Source organism: Dendropsophus ebraccatus, chromosome 5 (assembly GCF_027789765.1).
Source record: "Dendropsophus ebraccatus isolate aDenEbr1 chromosome 5, aDenEbr1.pat, whole genome shotgun sequence".
Taxonomy (NCBI): Eukaryota; Metazoa; Chordata; class Amphibia; order Anura; family Hylidae; genus Dendropsophus; species Dendropsophus ebraccatus.
Window position 1 is genome coordinate 38,326,641 of NC_091458.1, and position 13,912 is coordinate 38,340,552.

The 13,912-nt window shown below is 42.2% G+C and overlaps 1 protein-coding gene across 1 annotated transcript in view; it reads left to right on the forward strand.

Moving 5' to 3' along the window:
* Positions 1-13,912, forward strand: part of B3GLCT (beta 3-glucosyltransferase) — a 267,570-nt gene that overhangs the window by 230,469 nt on the left and 23,189 nt on the right. Inside the window, exon 9 of the mRNA XM_069969884.1 lies at positions 6,740-6,871. Within this exon, the coding sequence (XP_069825985.1) occupies positions 6,740-6,871 (132 nt within the window). The remainder of the gene's footprint in view (positions 1-6,739; positions 6,872-13,912) is intronic.

Below are 13,912 nucleotides of genomic sequence, written 5' to 3' on the forward strand. Positions count from 1 at the left end.
AACAAACTTCTCTTGGCAATGTCGGCCCACTCAGTCAATCACTGTCCCTTCTCGGTCAGTGATTGGCTGAGTGGGCTGTCACTACCGAGGCAAGTTCGTCCTGAAAGAGGGGGCAGCTGCGGTCAGTAGGGGACTTGGAGATGCCACAGGAGGACACCGGAGTAGTGGGGGGAGGTAAGAATATAATATAATAACTTGCACCACCTTGATAGTTTATGCACGCGCCAGTGATCTCCTAGGCCGCCTGCTTCCGGTCGACGCCACTTATGGAAGTACCGCAGGCCGGAAGAATGGCGCACAGGTAAACTGTCGAGAAGCATATATGATGTGATGATAGCTAAATCAAGCAGGAGGCCAGCCAGCAGAAAATATTCATGGAGAGGAGGAACTAGTGGTGAGTGGTGCCAGAGTGCAGCTCAAGTGTCAAACCACTACTCCTCTTTGACACTTCATTACATTACAAGAGCCGAGATTGTACCAATCTACTCCTCAGATGCAGTCACTAAAGCTTCCATGCTCCTATAACACACTATCAGCACCTCGGGTAGTGTCCGGGTGCTGACAGATTCCCTTCAACGTTTCCATGATTAATGACGCATAAAGGGGACAATTGCTGACATAGTAATATGAACAAATAAGAGATAACTACTGTAATAATCGTGCAGACTGTTTCTGAAGGGTTCTTCATGTTTTTCTAAGGAACATTCTTCATAATCTGTAATTAGTTTTGACAGACTTATATTAGGAGTTCATTATTACATGGTAGACATTGCTTCCTGAGTTTGGGTACATTAATTTTGTCCGATGGTTTAGGAAATTGAGTTGTGTGCATAATACACTTTAGTCATTTACACTACTTAGGAACAGATAAGTGGTCGAAGTGTTAAAATGCCGTCTTTTATTGACCAAATGGTGGTAGCCCAGTGGTTGGCACAGAGTAATATATCCCTTGTTAACAGTTCTGAATTTACTATTTGCGCAGCCTTTCTTTAATATTAATCTCCTGATCCCTTTGAAGTAAAACTTTAAATCACAACTCCCCATGCCTCTGCCAACATCTGACACTAATTCAGCGAAACTGCAACCACTTCCATTTAATTCTGAGAAATGCATGAATACGCTGTTCTCCTCCATAAATCCGGCATCTATTTTCTACTGTGATTAACCCAGTCATGGCACATTGCCCAGCCAGGATTATCCAATCTAAACCATAATGTCTTTCGGAACAAAACACATAGGTGATCTAATTAACGCAGGGCGAGTATGTTTTCTCTAGGGAGGCAATACATCTTAAGATTGTAATATAAACAAATACAAAACCAGGGATTACAGACAGCCATTTTGCATTTGCTTCGCAATAAGTTGAAGCCACCTATTGTGTTTGTCTGATCCATCTGCCAAGGTAGCTGCCAAATGTTCTTAATCTCCCGGGACTATTTTAGGGTTTTAAGTTATAACTCCGACCAATTATACAAAGGAACAGTATTGTTTCTGAAACTTTTATATGTCACTGAACTGCAGTCTACTTTATACACCATAGATAAATTAAAGGGGTACTCCGACGCTGATAAAAAAGAAATCAATCAATCAAACATAGTTTTTACATTTATCATCCCTCTTGAGTCTGTCTTTGTTTGAATTTCCCGCTTTTTGCAGGTCCCTGAACCTCTAGTTTGTGTCTTTATTTTTTCTTTACTTCCTGGTTTGGGGTTTCCCATGTTGGACTTTGTCTCCTGCAATGTCTAACTGACTCTGTAAAACTGTTAGATGGCTTACAGCTTATTCAGCCAATCAAAGCTGAGCAACCTGTGTCATTTGACAAAGGGACACTGGCTTAACAGGGCTTAGACCCGCCTCCCTCTTGATGATGTCATTGTCACAAAATGGCTTCCTGGGGTCAACAGTCATTAAGTAAGAATGAGTTTACTTCACTTCCTGGTGGGGGATTGAGGAGGAAAAAGATAGGGAAGGGGGGCAGATAGGTGATTGAAGCATATTACAAAGTTATATAACTTTGTAATGTGTTTCAATTACTGAGAAAAAGCTATTCCCTGGAGTACCCCTTTAATATACTAAACTTGGTTAGATACTGTATTGTTACATAATATTCACCATATAGTATCACACCACTAAAAAATATGGCAGCACTGGCAGCAACCTGTCTCTATTTTTCTGCAGGCAGCATGAAACACTGTCAGTCTTCTCTATTGCAACAATATATGATTCACTCTTAACAGCTGAGGCATTTCAGAGTTATCTTAGTTGTACCTTCGGCTGGGTACAGGCTCAAGGTGGTCCGCCAGGTCTGATTGGCAGGACTCCTATACACAAAGCGAGATATTGGTCAGTTAGGACTAGCGGACCACCCTGATGACATGGAGCTCCATTCCCAGCTGAAGTTACAACTGCTATTACTCTAAAACTTTTCAGCTCTTCAGCGTGAATCATAGATTGATGCATAAGGGAGGTTATTAGTGTTTCTTCCTACCTGTGGTTTGGCCAGTATGAAACCAGTCACAGGTTTCCTTTACTGAACATTGTTTCATTGGTTTGTAAGGTTTTAATGTCCGGCTAGTGGTTTGAGAGTCAGAGGTGGTTCTTAGATCCTGTGAATGTAAATCTGTAGGGGTAGCCGTGACTTTGGAGATTCTGATGTACAGAATACTGTGGCTTTTCAGAAGCATGAGTCTTCGGAGTCATTATGTAGCAAGTAGAAAAACAGTGGTACTCACCCGTATATGCTTTTTATGGATTTCTTCTACCACATGGTCCAAGAAGCGGCTGTCACTACGTACCTGGTTGGTGTCTGTCAGCAAAGCCGATAAATACGGTGCAGGCAGGTACGCGCTGGGACATAATAAAGAAGCAACACTTACCTGTCCCCGTGCCTCCGCAGATCCATGGCACAGGCTCACTCACTGCTGCTGGACTTCAGTTTCGAGAAGGGCCCACTCAGCCAGTCATTGACTGCACAGGTGTCCCGCCCAAATCACTAGCTGAGCTGACACTCCTGAGCTCAGTCGGGACATTACATGCCTGTTAGCTCATGCATCCGTGCGGGGGCACAGGGACAGGTAAGTATTGATTCTTTATTATGTTCCCGCACCCCCCTGCCTGCGCTGTATTTTTTTTTGTTTTAGCTGGATTTCTTATTTAACCCCTAGACAACCCAGGACGTACAGTTACGTCATGGAAGTCTGTCACCAGACGACCCTGGACGTAACTGTATGTCCTGGGTGTTTCTCCCGGTATGAAGCATGCACCAGAGCGGAGCGCGCTTCATAGCAGGTGGGGGCCGGCTGCAATCAGGTGGGGGCAGGTGGGGGACACAGCTGCAGCGTGTCATTAAATCCTTAAACGCCACGATCGCGGCGCGGCCGCGGCGTTTAAGTGTAAGTGACAGGGGGAGTCCCCTGTCACTTACCGATCGGGACACCCGCAGTGTGACTGCGGGGGTCCCGATCGTTGAAACGGACCGCCGGAGGTCTCTCACCTGCCTCCGTGCGGTCCGATCGGCGATCTGCTTCACTAAGCCTGCACAGGCAAGCTCAATGAGCAGATCACCTATCACACTGATCAATGCTATGCCTATGGCATAGCAATGGTCAGTGTAGAAATCCAAGTAATGAATGTACAAGTCCCCCAAAGGGACTTCAAATGTGTAAAAAAAAAAAAGTTAAAAACACTATTACACTACCCCAAAGCCCCTCCCCCAATAAAAGCTTAAATCACCCCCCATCCCATTATATAAATAAATCATATAAAAATAAATAAACATATAATATACCGTAGCGTGCGTAACTGTCCGATCTATAAAAATATATCAAGCGTCATTGTGAACGACGTAGACGAAAAGAGGGAAAAAAGTGCGCGGATTACCGATCTAATGTTACATTATATATATATATATATATATATATAAAAAAAATTATAAAAAGGGATCAAAACGTCCGATCTTCACAAATATGGTATTAATAAAAACTAGAGATCATGGCGGAAAAAATTACTCCTTATACAGCCCCGTAGGTGAAAAACTAAAACTGTTATAAGCGTCACAATAGGGCTATTTTATTAATAATTAATTGCCAAAAAAAAAGGATTTCATTTAGGGATGGTCCGAACCGAGTTCGGTTTGGGTTCAGACGAACCCGAACCCTCAGTAATGATTCCCGCTGTCTGCCCGCTCCGTGCAGCGGGTGGATCCAGCGGGAGGACCACCTGGAAAACTCGGATACAGCCATAGCCATAGGCTGTATCCCAGTTTTCCAGGTGGTCCTCCCGCTGTATCAGCCCGCTGCACGGAGCGGGCAGACAGCGGGAATCTGATGCCGAGCTCTGCAGGTTCGGACCATCCCTAATTTCATTAAAAATATATATATATAACATTAGAGAATCTGTGTAAACCTGCATATGGTTGTGTTCGGACTGACCTATAGAGTAATGGTATCATGTCGCTTTTACCATATAGTGTATTACGTAGACACAGGAACCCCCCAAACGTTACCATATTGCATTCTTTTTACGATTTCACCTATTTATATCTTTATAAATAATATATTTGGGATTCCATCATACATGTTATGGTAAAATGAAAGACGCCATTACAAAGTACACCTACTCCTGTAAAAAACAAGCCCTTACATGGCTTGTAGATAGAAAACTGAGAGTGCTAGAGCTCTTAGAAGGGGAGGAGGGAAAAACGAAAACACTAAGATCAAAATTTGCACGGTCCACTGGGTCATTCTGGGCCTGGTCCTCAAAGGGTTAACGATTATTACTTTAGGTGGAAATACCTCTTTAATTTTCTATGCCCTGACAATAATGCTGTGGGTTGCTTATTGCCTTCATGTTGTTATGAACTCTCTTTGCAGAAAGAATCATTTTCCGTTGTCATTATCCAGGTTGTTGTGGACATTGTGACCTGCACTCATCTTCCCTCTGATTGTAACCATTTGGTCTGTACTTTAATTAATGTGCGGCTGTTGACAGTGATTATGACCTTCCAATGGCTGTAATTATAGCGATTTGTCATGTTCTTCCAAACAAAATATTGTCACCATCCACTTCGCAGCTCAAAGTTTATTTCCGTGATAATAATGGATTTTCTTAATGCCTTTTCTTAACGCGACATAATGTTTCTCTGTATATAAAAATAAAAAATGCTTTCCCATTTTAAAGATTAACTTGACATATAAAATATAGCAATAAAAAGTAGCTGAAAAGAAATTCTAACAGGTTAAATAAAAATAAAAAAACTTTGTCCGGAAACTAATACATAACGAAGGGGCCACGGTTGTTAACAATAGGTTTGCACTAAGTCTGAAATCTCCATTTGATCAGTTGTGACTGCAGAAGTTAGATGCAGCCCTAAGGCTGCCTGGAATACACCGATACAGCCATTTCCCAGACTTCCTAGGGCTGCATCCAACTTCTTTAGCCACCGCTAATCAAATGCCACATGCTTTAGTTTGGATGGACCTGAGCATGCTCGAGTTGCACTCTAATATAGATTCTTAAAGGGGTTATGCAGAAATAAAAAATAAAAAAACGCACCACCCCTGTACTGAGGTTTATGTGGTGTGGTATTACAATTCAGCTCCATTCCCTTCAATGGAACCTGTCTGCAAAACCCACACCCAAACTGAGCACAAGAAAGGTGCTGTTTCTGGAGGGAAGCGGACATGTTTTTGTAAGCCTGGATAATCCCTATTAGGCCCCCATACACATTTGAGAAAAGTCTGCAAGACAGGCCAACTGTCTTATGGGTACAGGGGACCACCGACTCTACCTCCACAGATTTTTTTCAGGAAGAAAAATGGTTTGCACGTGTTGAATTTCAAAGCTTAATCCCTTTGTTCTTGCTGAAGATAAGCCGCTGTCAGAGGTTTCTTGCCAAACAATGGAGGATGTCTGGTGGAATAGCTGTCAGCAAAACCAGTGCATGAAGGAAAGCTGTATTGTGTATTTAATATCTAGTGTTGCTGTCCTACCTAAAGCTTTAATCAGCTTAGCTGCCTTCTTATGTTTGTGAGATGCGTTTCGACCATGGCCATTTTTGCGTTTTCGTTTTTTTCGCCTCGCTCTAATTTTTATTTTTTCTTCACTTCAGAGCAATATGTTTTTTTTTTTCCAAGCCTGGATGTATTTTGTTCATGTAACTTTCTAACTGTGAAATAAAATGCTAATTTGGGAGGTGAGGGTGTTTGTTTTTGTTTTTACTATGCATTTACTATGATATGTTACCTTTATTCCTCAGATCAGTACTATTACAGCAATACCCAATGAATATAGTTTTTTTCATGTTTTATGTCTTATAAAAAAAAAAGCTTTTAAAAACTGGATCTCGATATTCTGACCCTTATACCTAAGTAGTTCTCATTGGTACAATTTTGGGGTAGACCGGATTTTAGGACTTTCTGATTCTTTTTTTTATTCTTACCAAAAATCTGAATTTTGGACATGGTATATATTTTTCTACCATTTAAACTATTCTCCATGCAGGGTCAATAACATTATTTTTTTTATATTTTTTGCACACTGCACACTACCAAATATGTTTGTTAATTTTTTTCCATATTTCCTATTTGTGTATTTGCAAAATGGAGAAAGAGGGATGATTTGAACTTTTATTATAGAGAGATATTTGGGAAGGGATTAAATAATTTGTTGTTGTTCTTTAAAAAAAAAAAACACATACCCTTTAAATATATTAAGTTTTCTTGGTTTCATTTTTCCATAGATTGCCCTTTACATATGGCAGAAAGTTGATGCCTTGGAGCTTACACTGGTCCCAGAGTTCTGTACAGAAGATCCTAACTCACTAAGAGCATCAGAATGTACCACCACTTTCTCTAGCACCTTACCAGTCTGTGTAAGTATGGATCTAAAGAGGATTATAATGTTGTTCAGGAACACGTGCCTTGAGTAGTACAGTATGTGATCCTGGTTTGTGCAGCTTGGATTTAAAGGGATTATCCAAAATGAGAAAAATCACGGTCACATTCTTGCAAAAACACCCTGTCCTCAGGATGTGTGTGATATTACAATACCGCTCCACTCATTTGTTTCAGTGCAATCGGCCCTGCACACATTACTGTCCACAGACCCGGGCATAATGACAGGCAGCTGCCGTCCTGCAGCTACCTTTGATTAACCCCTTTAAACACTGCGATGCATAGTGATTGTGGCGTTTAAGGTAGTCAGTGACAGGACAAGGACCTGTCACTGACTGATTGGGACCCCCACATCAGTTCACCTGTACTGCCAGGCGGAGGTAAGTCACTTACCTTCATTCTTACCTCCTTACCTTGCTCTCAGGCAAACTCTATGCACATATCGCCGATAATACTGATGAATGCTATGCTATGGCATAGCTATGAAATCAGAACATTGCATATATAAGTCCCCTAGGGGTTTTAAAACATATGTTTTTAAAAACCCTAATTAAAATGCCCCAATAAACATAAATGAGGGCTATATAGTGATGAGAGACAGTGGCAATGTTGTTACTTCCAAGTGCCAACAGTTGAGGCACATTCTACCCAATGCTAGATTTCAGTTTGCTACCCACATTGCTTTTAAAGCATAGCTGTACTTTCAGAATGGTACATTATCTATATAGCTTGGTGACATGCCCCAAAGGGTCCCATTCATGTAGCTTTTTATCATTCTTTCTATTTCAGGGGGGAGATCAACACTCCCACATGTTCTTTCTTTCCCTTACTTGTCTGACCAATCACAGGACAACATTGACTGACTGACAGCTCACCATTATGGATGGCATGTTGGAGGGGGGAGAAGTGGGTTACTAATGCACTGGGCTTGAAATGTGCTATTTGAGCAGCAGCAGGGGTTACACTGAATTACTAATGATTATAATGATGACAAGCCTAAAAACTTGCACTATATACAAACAGTACCAACTAACACTGGTGTTTAGGCGTTTTAGGTGTTTTGGTTTCTCAATACTAGAGATGGACAGAAATCTAACAGTGGACAGCAAATTACAGCGAAATGTGATACCTAGTGTCCAAGATTCACTTTTTCACTAAAGTCGTTTTTAGTATATTAAGTGGCTTTCAAATATATTAGGAATCATACAGTCCATCAAATGTAGAGTAGTTGTCTTAAATAACCGTGGCAATTTTCCATAGTTTTTTTCCCCTTTTTATTACCCACGTACATTTAGTCATTTGCAACAAATTACCAAAATTTAGTAAGTAAGTTCATGGCATGCCGAGTTGTAATTATCCTCTCAAAAAGTTCCCATTGGTTGGCAGACAACACACAAAGCTATTGTTTCCCGTGTTTAAACAACAGTTTTCTCTCTATTGCTATCTCTTCCTGATGAGCTTAGCCATCAAGTAAACATTGGTTTAATATTTTAGCAGAATTATTTGTGTAATTGGAGGAGTCCTGCTGCTTTCATAGTAGAATTGGGCGTGATGTACAGTAATATACATGTTGTGAATTTAGTTTTTTTGCAAACTGAGTACAGAATATGTGCTGATGTTGTTTTGTCTCTCTAGTTTTATATTTTTGTCCTAGGCTTAAAATAAATATTGCTCCAGGCCCCTCACAAAATAGGAAAATAAAAAAAAACATGCCTTCATAGGCCCGGCTCACTGAGCTGTTTGGCTATGCCGGTTTCCCCGATCTTTCTCCTTCTTTCTTCCAAGACGAGCTCTCAGAAGCTGTCCCTATTGGCTCAGCTGGCAGGTTTTGCTATTGAGCAGTTGTCTCTGAAGCAGAAAGTAGAGATCGGGTGACTGAACATAGCCAAACGGGAGCAGCAGGGGATCGGGGCTAGAACTAATGCATATTGTTATATGGTAAATGGAAAACAATACCTCTAAGAAATTTTGAATCTTTATTTCTTAAGTAAACTTGCCATGTTGAACATCCAGGGGGACATTTATCAAGACTGGCATGTGAGTATGCCAGTCTTAAAGGGAATCTGTCAGTACCTGGGCTGGTCCCGAGGTGCTGACAGTGTAGTGCAGATGTGTGTCCCACATTGTATGGCCTCCCATTGTTTTTGTCCTCGGTGCTATAGTTTGTCCCCAATCCGTCCCGTTACCTTGGTATCAAGTGTCATAGAGGTGTAATGGTGAGGCGTTCCTACCGCACATCGGCACGCCTCACCACTGCTGCCTCCTTCCTGTTTAGTGTGGCTCCTGACGGCGTTAACGCGCATGCGCAATTGTGCGGGGGGAGCGGCGCAGACGCACTGAGCTTACCAACTGAGGGCATTGGCTTCAGGGCCTCAGTGCTCCTGCGCCACACACACACACTATGGCACATGTGCGTTAACATCGACAGGAGCGCGTAGGCCGCACACATCCAGGGCGCAGGCACGAGCCGGCAAATGGGCATGGGCGGCCCGTGCCAGCAACGGCGCATGCGCGCATTAAGATTCTGTCACCGGGAAGCAGGAGGGCGGGCCACAATGACCAGCCACGCCAAACAAGGAGGGGGCAGTAGTAGTAGTGATGATGCCTCACTGCTACACCTCTGACACTTGATATCATGGTAACGGGACGGATTGGGGACAAACTATAGCACTGTGGAAAAAAAGAATAAGCGGCCAGACAATGTGGGACACACATCTGCACTACACTGTCAGCACCTCGGGACCAGCCCAGGTGCTGACAGATTCCCTTTAAAGCCCCGCCCACTATTCCCCAGCCTGATTTACTAACAGGCTGACACCTCTTAATAAAGTTGGATGGCCCTGCACCCGGCACAGGCATTGCGGAGCAAATCTACACCTGCTCCCGAGCAGGTGTAGATTTGTATCAAGATTTCCACCCACGAGTGGGCATAAATCATGATAGATCTGGTGCTAAGGTCACCACGCCTCCTCTGCATTGCCACACCCCCTATCCGCCTATGAGGCGAGTGGGTGATACAGATGGCGTATGCCACGGAACAAATCTCCCCCCTTGTTGTGAATTTAATGTCAGTCTAATTTTTTTCTGCTGTATACCATGCTGCTTGCAAAACCATAACATTTTTTCAGTGTGACAGGTTCCCTACAAAGGTGAACTGAACAGCCATTTTGTTTGTTTCAACTAGGAATGAACACCTTTTGAACTAGTTTTACTAAACCCTAGCCTATAAATCCCGTCTTTTTTTGTTAAAGCTGATCATTTCGGGATATGTTGAGCCAGGAGATAAGGGAAAGGAGGACACATTTGGTTCTCAAAACCAACATTTTCTGCATCTTTAAAGGGGTGTTCTCGTCTGAGCTTGTTATCCCCTATCCAAAGGGCTCTTCATACCCCCATGATCCTGAGAATGCAATTAAGCTATAATGGAGCGCTTTTATTGTGCCTGCCCATCCATCGCGGACGTTACTTAAGTCATTCTCCATGCTGGTTGCTGGACACTTCCGAGTTTGGATGCAGTTGGATGTGTTTGGCAGCCCTATAGAGAATGAATAGAGCGGTGATGAAAATAAAACAGGTGTGGGGAACCTTTTCCCTGTTGAGGGCTGCTGCACTCAGTGTTATATTGTGTGCAGCAGTTAGTAGTGCGGGTTGGCAGCAACCAGGGCAAGGCACAGTATTTTTCCCCTGGTACCTGATGTGAATCCTTAGTGATGCCGATAGCCAGAATTAACCCCCAGTGATGCCCCTTGTAGCTGTAGTTAACCCCTCATTGATGCCCCTGGTAGTCTAACTAACCCTCAGTGATGTCCCTGGTAACTAGTTAACCCCCTAGTGATTTCCCTGGTAGTCTAGTTAAACCCCCGGCGATGTCCCTCGTAGTCCTAGTTAACCCCCCAATGATTCCCCTGGTAGTCTAGTTAACCCCCCAGTGATGTCCCTGATAATAGTGAACCCTCCAGTGATGTCCCTGGTAGTCTATTTAACACTCCAGTCATGTCCCTGGTAGTCTAGTTTACCCCTCAGTGAAGTCCCTGGTAGTCAAGTTAACCCCCCAGTGATGTCCCTGGTAGTTTAATTAACCCCCCTCAGTCATGTCCCTGGTAGTCTTGTTAACCCCCCTCAGTCATGTCCCTGGTAGTTTACTTAGCCCCCAGTGTCTGTACCAAATAAAAAAATAAACATCCCACTCACCTTTCCTCCGCTTCCACACTGCCCAGGTCCTCTTCTCTCACCTCTAGTCTATGGCGGTCTTCCCCATAGCAGTGAGCAATGAAATTACATCATCACGCGAGCCCCGCAGGAAAAAAAAAAGGCATGCGCCGCTCTGTGTCTGGCAGCCGTCACATTCACAGACACAGGAGGATGCTCTGTGTGCCGGTTTCTGCCCCACCAGAGCAGCACAGGTCACAGAAGAGTCGTGGGCCTCATCAGGACTGCTCAGGGTCCGGATGCGACTCGGGGGCTGAAGGTTCCCCACCCCTGCTTCAAAACATAACAACTTTAAAAATTTTGACAGGCTATCCACTTATGATCAGTGGGGAACTCATTGCACCAGCAGAACAAAGAGACAGCAGGCAATGTGATCCTTTGCGGTGCACAGTTCATGCATGAGTGGCTTTGTCCCAACTGCATCTTCGGTATCTAGTAACGTTACAGCACTTGCAACCAGTTTTCATTTTTCTTGGTTGGACCTTCTGTATTTATACTTGTCATCATGCCTTTTTATCAGTCAGTCCTGACCGATGTTCCTGCCAGTCAGCCCGAAATCTTCTCTCTTATAATTGAATGAAAAATGCTTCATGTCTTGGCAAATGACTTTGTGTTTGCATAAGCCGGCAGTAATCAGCGGATTCAGTTAGAACTTCGTCTGTATTCTTTCCCATTGACATTCCAGCATGATTTGTGTCTTCGCACCTGGAAGGCAAAACTCTTACTTCTATTTTTTAATTAGAATTTTGATTGTTTTTTGGTTGTTTTTGCTAATAAAAAAATATGCTTATCCCACTGTGCACTTTTCCGAAGGTCTTTATTATTTAATACGATGAGGCAGATTTAATATTTCATTAGTCTTAGTTAGCACAGAACGTCTGCATAATTTTCCTGGCTTATTATGACAAATTAAATTAAAGACATTATTCCTGTGTCAAATCATGACGGAAGAAACACGCTGAATTTTAATACTTTCAGTTTATTTAAAAGTTGAACGGTAAAAATTACACCGGTATGGGAATAATTGGAAAACTCCCTCATGCATTTATTACATTCATATGTTAAGTGTGTAAGAGAGCTTTCAAGAAAGCGTAAATGGTTTTAATTATGGGCAGGCTGAGTTTCCTCACAACTTTTTTTATTGGGAAACAACTTTTCTGCTTTTTGTTAAACTTTTGTGCATATATATACATACATACATACATACATACATACATACATACATACATACATACACATATCCAATTCAAAATAATTTTTTTTTTTAAAAACTTAAGAGACGCTGTCTTCCCAATTGCTTTATATAAATATATATATATATAATCTATTTATTTTTTTGCACTGAGAATTTTTTATGTACACTACTGATAAAGGAACAATATATACAAGATGGTGTGTATGAGAAAAATGGTTCTGGGCCAGTGGGATACTTGCCATTTCTAGCAGACACTCACTGTTGTCAATCCATATTTTAGCAAATGGGATGATCAAAGCATTGGGGTTACTTAGAAGTGATGTGTGAGTATGCTTTTATAAATGTCAAGAAACTGTGTTTGTCTAAACTCATGTAGCTCTGCAGAACACCAATAAAGTGTCTCAGATTTCAGGCAACACATGGACTTTAATGTTTGACACTACTGAATTAGACACGCCACTTATAGCCGTGTGCCGTAATCTCTGCACTCAGGATTGTGCCATAGTGGAGTTAGTAGTTTCTGAGCTGTGCTGGCATTTACACAATGTCACACCTATATTGGGTTGCACAGCATTGTAAACCTTACAGTAGATATAATCTAACAGTGACAAGGAGCACAAGTGGAGGTCCACTGGCAGGGTCAAACCGGGAAGTTTGGGCGCTGATCGGCACAGAGATGTGTTACACTGTCAGGGATGATGACAACCGTAGTAGCATGAAATTACTTTATTATTCAGAGAACAACACAGAGATGTGTTATAACGTTCTCTATGATGACAGTCGTAGTAGCATAAGATTGCTTTATTAGTCGGATAGTGCGCTTCGAAGGGTTCAGTAGTGACCAAAATACGAGATGTTTATGTGCACAGTATCTGTAGTATACTTTCTGGCATAAAAAAAACTTTAATAGCTGTGTGCCATAATCTCCTAACTCAGCATTGTGCCCTAACAGGATTTAAGAGCAGCGCGTATGATTTACTGAAAGTGAAGTGTCATCTTTTTTTTTTTTTTTTTGTAAGTTTAGGCAATTTTAAACACTATTGCAATATAAGTTACTATCCTTTTAGTTGTAATTTAGGAGAATCATCTGCTTTTCCTGCACTGCTTGTCTGGCTGTTTCTGGTGTCATGTAACTTTTTACATAGCTTCAGAAACGGCCAGGCAAGCAGTGCAAGAGCTACCCAGCAATATAGTCAGCAACATGAATTATCAGCGTTAGTGTCTGTATGGATTCTGCAATGTATATTTAGAATCTGGGGGAGGACTTGTTCAGCTTCTGTTATCTACCGAAGACAAACTGAACATGTTAAAGGGGTACTCTGGCAAAAATCTTTTTCTGTAAAATTATCTGGTTTCATGAAGTTATATAGATATGTAATTTATTTTTATTTAAAAATATCAAGTCTTCCCATACGTATAAGCTTCTGTATGTCCTGCAGGAAAATGGTGTTTTCTTTTCAGTCTGACACAGTGCCCCCTGCTGCCACCCCTGTCCGAGACAGGAACTGTCCAGAGTAGGAGAGGTTTGCTATGGGAATTTGCTGCTGCTCTGGACAGTTCCTGTCTCGGACAGAGATGTCAGCAGAGAGCACTGTGTCAGAATGAAAAGAAAACA